Source organism: Caloenas nicobarica, chromosome 16 (genome assembly GCF_036013445.1).
Source record: "Caloenas nicobarica isolate bCalNic1 chromosome 16, bCalNic1.hap1, whole genome shotgun sequence".
Lineage (NCBI taxonomy): Eukaryota > Metazoa > Chordata > Aves > Columbiformes > Columbidae > Caloenas > Caloenas nicobarica.
Window position 1 is genome coordinate 1403394 of NC_088260.1, and position 10803 is coordinate 1414196.

At 50.7% G+C, this 10803-nt stretch overlaps 1 protein-coding gene across 2 annotated transcripts; it reads right to left on the reverse strand.

The window, feature by feature from the left end:
• Positions 1 to 271: 271 nt before the first annotated feature.
• Positions 272 to 7311, reverse strand: PUS1 (pseudouridine synthase 1). 2 transcript variants are annotated; one of them, XM_065646345.1, is made up of 6 exons: positions 6989 to 7191; positions 6636 to 6860; positions 5043 to 5180; positions 4235 to 4337; positions 3266 to 3963; positions 272 to 1413 (listed from the first exon to the last, which is right to left on the reverse strand). In XM_065646345.1, the coding sequence occupies exons 1-6, from the start codon at positions 7154 to 7156 to the stop codon at positions 1363 to 1365; spliced, it is 1383 nt and encodes a 460-aa protein (XP_065502417.1). In that variant the 5' UTR covers positions 7157 to 7191; the 3' UTR covers positions 272 to 1362. The 2 variants fall into 2 exon arrangements, with proteins under 2 accessions (XP_065502417.1, XP_065502418.1); XM_065646346.1 differs by lacking the exon at positions 6989 to 7191 and adding an exon at positions 7302 to 7311 and having other exon boundaries at positions 273 to 1413.
• Between the last annotated feature and the right edge of the window lie 3492 nt (positions 7312 to 10803).

Below are 10803 nucleotides of genomic sequence, written 5' to 3' on the forward strand. Positions count from 1 at the left end.
GCGCTTCCCTCGGGCGGCTCGCACAGCACCCCGGGGACAGCCGCGCGGGCCTGCCATTGTGTTTTTTCCCATTACACGGTTTCGTGTCGCACCCTTTCAAAGAGCCCGTTTTAGAATTTAAACCACCTCTGTAGTATTTCTCGGGGTTTTTATTCAGCTCCTGCAATGAAACGGGAGCTGAAATACCAAATTAATAATCCCCATGAACTAAAACAGCACACATAGCAAGAGGTAAGAAATATCCTCTTTTTATTATTATTATTTTGTTTTCTTCAAAGGCTATAAATAGAAATTCTCGTTGATTTCAACTGAGATACACATCAGTTTTGCAGCCTTTATTATAGTCAAATAAAGGTATTTTTTTATTGAAAAGACTAGAAAGACAGAGCTTTGGATAGAAGACTAATGCAGACAAGGTCAATAGTGTGAACCAACAAGGGATATAAATGAAGATGTGGGTAGAATCCCTCCCCAGGCCCTTTTACACATTTGCTCTGATAAAATAGAGCAAGGCCTTCATGATAAAAATCTCTAATTAAAACCCTGATAAAATAAACAAGCGAATCTCTTTTTATGGGACAGCTGCACCCTGGCAAAAAAAACCTGCAACGCGGGGAGGACGACACCTCCCAGGTAAAGGTCCAGGCTTGAAATATCTGGTTCAGTCCATGGTCCAAAATTAAGACCTCTCACTGAGTACAGGAATCGTTTCTTTCAGACTTGCAAAGCTTTAGAAGAAAACACAGAAAATTTGTTTCAATACCAAAAGAATTCACAGCAGTCAGCATGACGAGCTCCTAACGCACGGATGTTCTTCCAAAGGAAAGTCACGGGTGACGTGGAAAATAAAACCTTAGCGGTGTTCAGAGATCAGGTTAAGTAAAGGTGGAGAAAATTTTAAAAAACCAAATGAAAACAAACAAAAAAACCCAAACCCCAAAAGTTCATGGAGTCATAATTTCATAATAATAATCAAAGAGTATATTAAAATGATTTGCCCCATCTTTATGTATAGATTATACATATTTAAAATACTATTTTCCAGGTAAACATATAATAAAAACACTATTCAAATAGCACTTAAGACATCCTGCATTACAAGATCCTAGGATTCTTTTAGAAAGCTTTCTTGTTACGCTATTTTCAAGTATACCAGTCAGGTGAATCAGTCAGTGGTATAAAAAGCCTCTTTTCCTTTTTTCTACAGCGCTGTTTTTCCCACCCGGTTTCTCCTGGGCAGCCGGTTCTGGTTCCGCAAGGACACAACCCCTGCGGTGCTGGATTCTGGGCTTTGGAAAGGCCACTTTTTGTAGATGAAGGGAACTGGAAGCAGCAACGGCCCCATGTCCAGCCACTAACGGCTCAGTCGGAATCGTCACCACAACCATCGCTGCCTTCCAGATCGCTGCTGTTCTGTAAAGTAAAATAAAAAATGCTTTGTCAGTGTTTCATTTACATCTGGAGACCGACCTACATCAAAAACATTGACTTCAGACTTCCCCAAAAGTTAAGGAAATGGGGTTAGATCCCAACTTCATGTCTTAGACCCATCTATCGTGACAAACTTCTACGATGGTAAATGTAGCAAAAAAGCGTATGTTGGATTACACTCAGCAGCAGAAGAAATTTTTTCTCATTTATATTTACAACAGCACGATTACAACCTACAGCATGTTGGAAACTTAAAAGTGGCATAAGAGCATGAAATGCTGATGTTTAAAATAAATGCAGGTGTGACAAGTTAACAAGTCCTTTTTTCATGCAAGTCCCTCAAAAGCCAAGTTTATTACATTGTCTAAAGCCCTCTTTGAGAATTTTTTTTTGTCTGCACAGAGAATTTATGTCCAAACTGTGTTAGACATATGAAGGGCTCACTAATGCTTGTTTAAAAATGAAGTCAGTTTTGTACAAAGTAGTATTAGGGAAACACTACAAATATGAGTAACTTATGAGGAAGCCAAAGTCTGAGTTCCTAAGTGGGAGCCGCTCCTTCGGGAGCAAGTCAACATGCTGCGACTAATTTGGGGGGTTTATGCCATTTTTTGAAGCACGTATTTTGACCGCTCTGATGGGCATCAAAGGATTTGCTGAAGAAAGGTTAACATGACAATATCCCCGTAGTTACTCCTTTTTTTGCCTCACCATACAAACCCCCAAATCCCATGAGTTGAACACTGACAATTTAACATCCCACTAGAAAACCCATTCTGAGAGGCAGCTGCTCTCCCCCCAGCAAGCGCAGCCCGCTGAAGCGCAAACAGCCTGCACACTCGCAAAGGAGCCCGTCACATCATCCCTTATTTACCCTGCTCCAGACAGCCCGTCCTAACTGCGATGCCACAGCCGTATTGGGTCGAGTTGATCTAAAGCCAGCAGAGCCTCCCGCAGCCACCAGCAGCGGTTCTGCCAACATGGTCAGCAAGAGCCCGGAGCCAGGTGAGGACCACGTGGTCTCTTTGGGTCCCATTTAAACAAACTAATGTGGCATTTGTCATCACCTGCTGTCACAAGTGTCCTCATACAGCACCAGACTTCAGAGAAACAATGACCTCAAGTGCAAAAATAAGCATGAGAAATTGCTGGTATCTTGTACTATTTAACGAGGCTGTAAATTGTGTATGTTGAAACTCTCAAACAAAATAAAGGCCGAGACAGGATTAAACCTGATGTGCTCTGAGCAGAATCATTATCTACACAAAATAAAGCTCATTTTCAGGACTCCGTTAAGTGAAAAAAGGTCATTACTCTCTTCTGAGCTGCACTACACAGAAGTTTTAGCCCTGCTCACCACATCATTCGTTCTTCAAGGATTTGCCAGCGCAAGAAACCCTGAATTACATACAGAACTGTGAGGTGTCTTTAGGTCGCCCAGTCCAAGCCAAACTCAAGCAGGGCTTGGTTCAGAGTTAGACTGGGCTGATCGGGGACTTGTCCAACCAAGCATTGTTGTATTTCAAGTGAACAGGACATTAGACAAAATGAGAAGTGGCGCAAAAATCAGTGAACACAAAGAGCCAGCAGGTATTATTATTATTTCCTCCCTCAACATCCCCATGCCAAACCCTGCAAAAATACCTTTGTATAGTTCATTCTGTTATCAGCAAGTGCACAAAGATGGAAAAGATAAATGAAAAAGTAAATATTTCATGCTCCCGATGACTGTCAACTTCCATGGCGTATTCATGGCAAACAAAACTGTTACTAAGGGAAGAGCTACTTCAACTGGACAGCTTCCATTTGATACAATACTGGCTTCAAACCTTACCTTTGAATTTTTGTGGTTAGCGTGCATCCCAACAACAGAAGAGTTGAAGTCATGGATGGGGAGGGTGTTGAGCCAGTTCGCCATGGATTTCTCCTCCCTTTCTGTGTTGATAATGGTAGGATAGATGTACTGCTCTTTGAAAACAGCAATCTTCTCCTCCTCCTCCGTCCACTCCAGCGGCTCGTGCAGCCCATCGTTTCCAAAACGCCGGTTGTATTTTTCAAAGTGCACTCTTTCCAAGACCAGCCCAAGTCCCGGAGCTTTGGGGACATCTACTTTCTCCTCTCCCCAGCTGCGCTCCATGATAGACTCGCCAGCATAACCCTTCACAATAGCTATCACCAGCCCGATCATCTTCCGTATCTGGTGCATCATGAAACTCTGGCCTTTCACTTTGATCACTGCAAATTCCATGTTTTCCCTCACGAAGGGCTCTCCACAGTACATCTCCATGATGTACCGCTTGGCACTGGGGTCCTTGGGTCCCTTCTGAGACGTGAAGTTGTGGAAGTTGTGAGTTCCTTTGTAGCACGCAAGCAGTTTATTGACTTTGTCGAGGGTCTCTCTGTCCAGGCGATAAACCTCTTCTTGCACATCATGGTCTTTATGGGCAAAGGCAAATGTTGGCAGCATGTAGGAGTAGGTTCTGGCATCACATTTGTTCTTGGAGTTGAATCCCCCAGTGACCCTCTTCAGACCTTGTTTGAAAAGTGACATTAGGTTTTTGAATCAGTAGGTTACAACCTGGTTGTGATCTCACTCATACCAACAAGAACATTTTAAAAATAAAATGCATTCAAAAGATAGAAAGATTTATTTTATAGGACCCTAATTACAAACTAATGGAAACATATGGACTCATGTTAAAACTAAACCACGTATGAGTAAACTTACATTGTTAAGGGAGAGACCTTCTACATGAGAAAGCTTCTCTGAAAACGTTTTCCCTACCCATTTTAGCATCCTTACCCAGAATTCTGATGTGAGAAGGAAGATGGTTATTGATCTTTTCTAAGATGTCATCTATTAGCCTGACCTTTAGCGACACAATCTGTCCAGCTGCAGACACACCCTATAAAAACCACAAACACACACACACACAGAATTATGTACTTTGAAAGCTCTGGGACAGCACTTGCAGAATTGAAACAGCTGAAGAACAAAGTTTAGTCCTTTTTGTCACTGGCCATTCAAGCTGAAGTGAGGTGAAGGCAAGGCCACAGGCAGAAATTCAAGAGTACTCGTGGAAGCCCTGCTGGTGCTGCCCCACAGCACCTGAGCAATCCCAGACAGCACAACACTGCACTCCCTCCTCTGACATCTCACTGTATTTGCTATTAAGTAAAGCACCAATTTAAAAGAAATTACTTATACATAAAATCAGCCATTGACTCCAGTTCAGACTTTGAACCCCACTGTAGGAGGCTTGAAACAACAGATACGGTTAAACTCTCAAGCTCCACATCAGCCAGGCAGCAACAAGGAGGAGCAGGCGCAGGCTGGGAGGCTGAAGCAGATGAATGTGACAGAGAAACAAACAGAAGGTTTAGGTTTGAAGCACCAGCTTTACAAACACCACCTAATCAATATCCTGTGCTTTCTAAATATTTGCTTGTGCTTAAGTTTAGTGCAGATGAAGGGAGAAGTTTCAAACAACGTTCACTGCCACTAGTATTTGCTGCTGGATCTCCCTCTAGACAACGCTTTACCAGTCGATCCCAGTAGCACTGGCAGGGGTACACCGGAGTTGTGAGAGCACAGGCCCCAACCAATGTACCTTGTCTGTTCGAGCACAGCGCTGGAAAGACATTTTCTTCATATCTTCCCCGTGGTTTTCTGGAATGCAGCCTGACTGAACGAGGGCAGACACTAAGTCGTCTTCAATTGTCTTGAACTGTGAAGATCCCATGTTTCTCTAAAAGAGGATAGGTAGTAAGAAACAGAACAAATAGTAGCAATTGGATAATTGATGATAACTGAAAAAATCTGTTAATCAAACATTGCTGTGAAATTCTTTAAAAGTCTTCCCTTCATAGCCCTAAAAGTACTGACATTCTCTAACAAATCTAACCTTACTGGAGTGTTAATTAAACATCTACATCCTGATTTACCTTTCGCTGTTATTACAAGCAAAGATAATTTCTAATTTCACTGTGCAATACTCCCGCAATACAGTTTTTTGATGATTCCTTCCACTGCACGGAACAGCACCAATGAAATTCTGTTCCAGGGCCTGCAAGTCAGAAGCTGTTGCTGCACACGCAGCCCCTGCAAACTCTGCTTCTCCCAGTCGGGCTGAGTTCTGCTGTTGTATATGGCAGACGACTGTTTTCTGCAGTGACTTGTGCACTCAACCCACAGACGAACTACAACAGAAACGCACAACTCCACTCGTGTGTAAGGCTCCAAGGCACACAAACTTGACACACACCAGTCGATTGTGAGAGCAGCGAAGTCACAGGCACTTACACGGATGTGCCCGTAAGCGTGAGGTTTACTGCGGTTAACAGATCTGCCTTGTTGCACAAGCACGAAAGGCTCCCTTTCCCGTCTGCTCAATCCTATCAGCTACCCCGTGCAGTTTCTAAAGAACACCTCAAGAGTGCGTATGGAGCCTGCAGTGCGCTGAGAGGAGCGGCAGATGGAGCAAAATCATCCCTGTGCTGCCGATGGCTGCAGGACCGTCCCTGCAGCGGCTGCTCTGGCGCTGGTCACTGCTCCTGAGCTGGTGCAGCAACAAAGCAACAGCCCACAGGCAAACACAGTCATCTCACAACAGCTTTCGTGTTTCTCAAGTGCTACAAGCCACCCCATTAGAGTCCAAGAGAAAAAGGGCAATTTACAATGTCTTCGAGGATTACACACATAATAATTTTAAAAGAGACAGCAACATAAATGCAAATTTGTTTCATTCAAATATACAGCTCAGTTCTCCAGAATCTTTACGTTTTGCATAACATAGTGAGACAACCTGAGGTCAAACCTACAGAAAACTTAGCCCAACTGCTTTGGAACATAAAGCTTCAACCAGAACCTGAAGCACTGTCAGAAGGGGATCATGAGACCGCGGTCCAGCTTCTGACAGAACTGCAGTGCCCATCTCCTCAAGAGCCTTGTCTGCAGCACAGTCTTTGGAAGATCTGCTGGTGCACTGTACTACAGGCAGACTCACTAGAATCACCCCATATCAGAGATGTACCACTGGACTGTTTTATTCCAGTTACTACCAAGCCGTCTGAATCCAGCCACACACTGTTCCCACCCCAGCTTTCCAAGCTGCAGCTGCTTCCCTGCTCAGTCACTGCAACTCCACTTACAAGCTTAAGACTTAAAAAAAAAGCAGGACACGTCATTTTGCCAAACCACATACCTGCATTCCGTGGTAGCCTTTCCCCGAATACGCCATCAACAACACGATCTTCCTTTTGGGTGACTTTTTATTCTGATCCTCTGCATCTTCCTCACCCGCATCTCCCTTCAACCTCTTGTTGTGATGCCCGTTTTCCTCCGGCCTCTCCACCGCCTCGCTGCTGCTGCTCAGCCTCTTTGTCTGGCTGCCCACCGCCGCGCTCAGATCCTCGGCCATGGTGAGAACCTGCAGGGGCGGCAGAGCGGGCAGGGCTGAGCACGGAACCGAGGGCAGCGCCGGCTCCACCCGGAGCAGCGGCGGGGGCGCCGGGCGCTGTGCGGCCCTGGGTCACCCCCGGAGCCGCCGCCGCATACCGAGGAGACGCTGGGAGGAGCTGCGGGGAGGACCGGCACAGGGAGGAGAGGCCGAGCCGGGGCGGCTCCCCCGCGGCCCGCCCGGCGGGGACCGACGCCGCACGCCGGGCTCCCCGGGCCGGGCAGGCCGCAGCTCAGAGCGCGCAGCCCGCACCGCAGCCGCAGCATCGACCCGAGCGCCGCCCGCGGCCGCCGCTCCCTCAGCCCGGCCCCGCTCCCGCCGCCCCGCTCCGCCCCGCTCCGCCCCGGTCCGGTGCCGCCGCCCCCTCAGCTCCGCCGCCCCGCTCCGTGTCCCGGTCCCGCCGCCACTCACGCGGGCGCTGCCGAGTGACGTCACCGCGCGGCCAGAGAGCCACGTCGCCCTACGGCGGCCGCGGGGGGACACGCGTGGGACAGCGCGTTCGTCCCACGGCGGCAGCGGCAGCGCGGCCCGGCCCGCGGGTCCCGCCGGGGCTGCCGGGCCCCCCGGGGCGGGGGACGGGCTGCGCTGGGCCGGCCGCTCCTGCCGCTGCAGTGGGGCGCTGCGGGGACATGGCTCCCGCTGGGCCCGGGCCCGCACCGCAACGCACGCGAAGAGCCGGGCAGGTTGTGAGTCCGGCACCGGCGGGAAAGCCAACTAGCAGACGCGTCCCCGCGGGAAACACCAGCTGCAGCAGCGAGCCGGCTGCTTGTGCCGTGCAGCCCGCCCGGGAACACGGCCAGCCGGCGGCAGCGGCGGCCAGTCCGCATCGCGCGCGGGGCGGGGCCGGGCTGGCCGCGCTGCCCGCACGTTCTGGTGTGCCGGCAGCAAGCACGAGCACCTGCCGGTCCGTCCCGCGTGTCTTTGCGGCGGGCGTTACCTGCAGTGGGTTTTATTTGCAGCGGGCGTTACCCGCGGCGGGCGTTACCTGCAGTGGGTTTTATTTGCAGCGGGCGTTACCCGCGGCGGGCGTTACCTGCAGCGGGCGTTACCTGCAGCACATGTTACCTGCAGCGGGCGTTACCCGCAGCACATGTTACCTGCGGCGGGCGTTATCTGCAGCACATGTTATCTGCGGCGGGCGTTATCTGCAGCGGGCGTTATCTGCAGCGGGCGTTATCTGCAGCACATGTTACCTGCGGCGGGCGTTATCTGCAGCGGGCGTTATCTGCAGCGGGCGTTACCTGCAGCACATGTTACCTGCAGCGGGCGTTACCTGCAGCGGGCGTTATCTGCAGCACATGTTACCTGCAGCGGGCGTTACCCGCAGCGGGCGTTACCTGCAGCACATGTTACCTGCGGCGGGCGTTACCTGCAGCGGGCGTTACCTGCAGCACATGTTACCTGCAGCGGGCGTTATCTGCAGCACATGTTACCTGCAGCGGGCGTTACCTGCAGCACATGTTACCTGCAGCGGGCGTTATCTGCAGCAGGTGTTACCTGCAGCGGGCGTTATCTGCAGCACATGTTACCTGCAGCGGGCGTTATCTGCAGCAGGTGTTACCTGCAGCAGGCGTTACCTGCAGCACGTGTTATCTGCAGCGGGTGTTACCTGCAGTGGGTTTTATTTGCAGTGGGCGTTACCTGCAGCGGGTGTTACCTGCAGCGGGTGTTACCTGCAGCGGGTGTTATCTGCAGCGGGCGTTATCTGCAGCGGGCGTTATCTGCAGCGGGCGTTACCCGCAGCGGGTGTTACCTGCAGCGGGTTTTATCTGCAGCAATGCACATCTTCGGAAAACCGAGCACAACAGACACCCTTATCAGGCAGCAGCATGTACCTCCCGAAAAGCCAAATGCACCTGGAAATTGTTTTCTTACGCTATGAGCATCAGTGCTTTGTAGGATGTAGTTTCCCCAAGAGGCTGCGGGTTCCCTGGCACACCGACATCAGCCTAAGGGAGCTCCGTCTGCTCGTTCCGACGGAAATGGGAAGGGTTGGCGCTTCCAAGCAGGCCAGATTTTCAGACACGGGCTTGTTATTTCTGCTAATAAGGGGAAGAAATGCAGCACGTCCTCTTTTGAACTGATGCTGCTGAATTATTTCAGTAGCGGGATGGGGCAAGGGCAAGATTTATCACACGGTCCCAGCTGCAGTTCGTTTAGAGGTGATAAAGGATGTCCTGTCACAGATGCCAGGGGAAACAGGAATCCACATTTCTCTATCGCTTCGACCAGGGTGTCTGAATCTTCTTTTGCCTCATTTCCTTAGGAAGCGAAGCTCGTGCAGTCACACTGCCTGCCTGTCCCCCACCACCGCGTCCTCCTCCCTCCCTGCTGTCATTTCTGAATTTGGGTATTTCAGCTAAATTTGAGAGTAAAGAAGGTCCCAGCCCATGTGGAAAATCAGCGGTGGGGAAGGCGAACGACTCGCATGGATACATCAGATCGCCGTGCGGGGTCTGCGGAGCCAGCGTGCCTGCTTGGGTTTGACTTGCGGTGCACAGCGAGCACCCAGCGTCTTCCGGAGTTACATTAACGAGGGGTTTCGTTCCTCTCACGTGCATACCCAGGGTTAAATTGGAACCTGCGCAAACAATTTACGAAGTTCCCTGCGGTTTATGTGAGGAGCAGAACACCTCGTACGTGTTTAACCAGACTGATGAAATTGAAGTACGTTGAATGGTACCATCTGCTTGGCTTTAAGCGGGAGCGCTACCCTCAAGTTTACTCAGCGGTGAAATCAGCCTCGTAAACGCTTTCCACGTACAAGCGCGTCTGGGCACTTGTGGACAATTACGGTGCTGCGAAGCGCGGGGAGCAAACCCGCCGCAGGGCAGGGGCTCCTGGGCGCACCAAGTTCTGCCTCCGCCGGGTGCTCCCGGCGTCACCCAGTCCCGTCTCACTTGGAAGTGACTTGACTGCAAGACCCGAACTGTGGGAAGTTTAGCAACAAGTCACCTGGGAGCGTTCCAGGGTCCCCCGCAGCAGGAGCCCTCGCAGACTCGTGGTTGTTAACGAGCCCTGTGCCCGTGCGAGCAAAGCCCGACGCGCAGCGCAGGCTGGGCAGCAGCAGGGGCCACGAGCCCGCCGTGCCGCAGACCCGCGGGCGCCGCCCCGGCCGCGGCACGCCCGGGAGCGACTTGTTTTGGGAGCCGACTCTTCTCGCGCCCGCGCTTGTGATGCGAGCCGCGTTGTGGCCGCAGCCGGGCGCGTATCAGCCCAGGGGATACGCGTTCCCCTCGTTCTTAGAAATACGTTATTTAACATGTTTTCTGAAAGCATTCAAACCCCCTGCCAGGTTTCAGCTCCCAGGAGGGAGGGTGGTTCCGTGTCGATTGTCCCTAAAAGTGCTGGTTTTAGAACAGAAACGTCCCAGGGAGGCTTGTGTCCCCATGCTACGTGCCATTCCTCATCCAGGGAACGGCACCCGTCATCACCACTGCATTTATGGTAATAAATTTAAACAAATCCCACTGCTGGGATTTGTCTGGAGAGCATTAGCTCCTGCCCTGCGGAGCTTCAGCAGAACCCCCAGCCCTTAGAGCTGCGCAGCGCCCAGCCCGCGACAGCGAGCGCGAGATCCACCCCGCAGAGCTAAAATACCCCACGAAGGGGTGAACTGCTTGTGCAATAAAGCTTTGAAAGCGCGGGGTAACCAGCAGCGGAATGCTCCGTCTCTGTATGGCCTCGGTTCAACACGCACCCACCCATTCCTGCTTCCTTGATGTCACTAAGCCACCTCTGGTCTCTTAGAGTTGAATAAGCGCGTTTTTGCTGACGTACTTACCGACAACTCGATATAAACGCGGGAATGAAGCCAAATGCCCTGGAAGAATTGCTCAGATTTGTTTTTTCCTAAAATCAACAGTAACATAACGTCACAGTCAACATCTAGAAAGTTGCGCAGTTTTCACTG

Excerpts from the sequence above, each read along its gene's own strand:
- PUS1 (XM_065646345.1), bottom strand. The coding sequence starts at position 7,156 with ATGCTGCGGCTGCGGTGCGGGCTGCGCGCTCTGAGCTGCGGCCTGCCC. Across the intron at positions 3,964-4,234 it reads TTCTCACATCAGAATTCTGG|GTCTGAAGAGGGTCACTGGG; the intron begins GTAAGGATGCTA and ends TTTTCAAACAAG. Across the intron at positions 1,414-3,265 it reads CTAACCACAAAAATTCAAAG|AACAGCAGCGATCTGGAAGG; the intron begins GTAAGGTTTGAA and ends TTTACTTTACAG.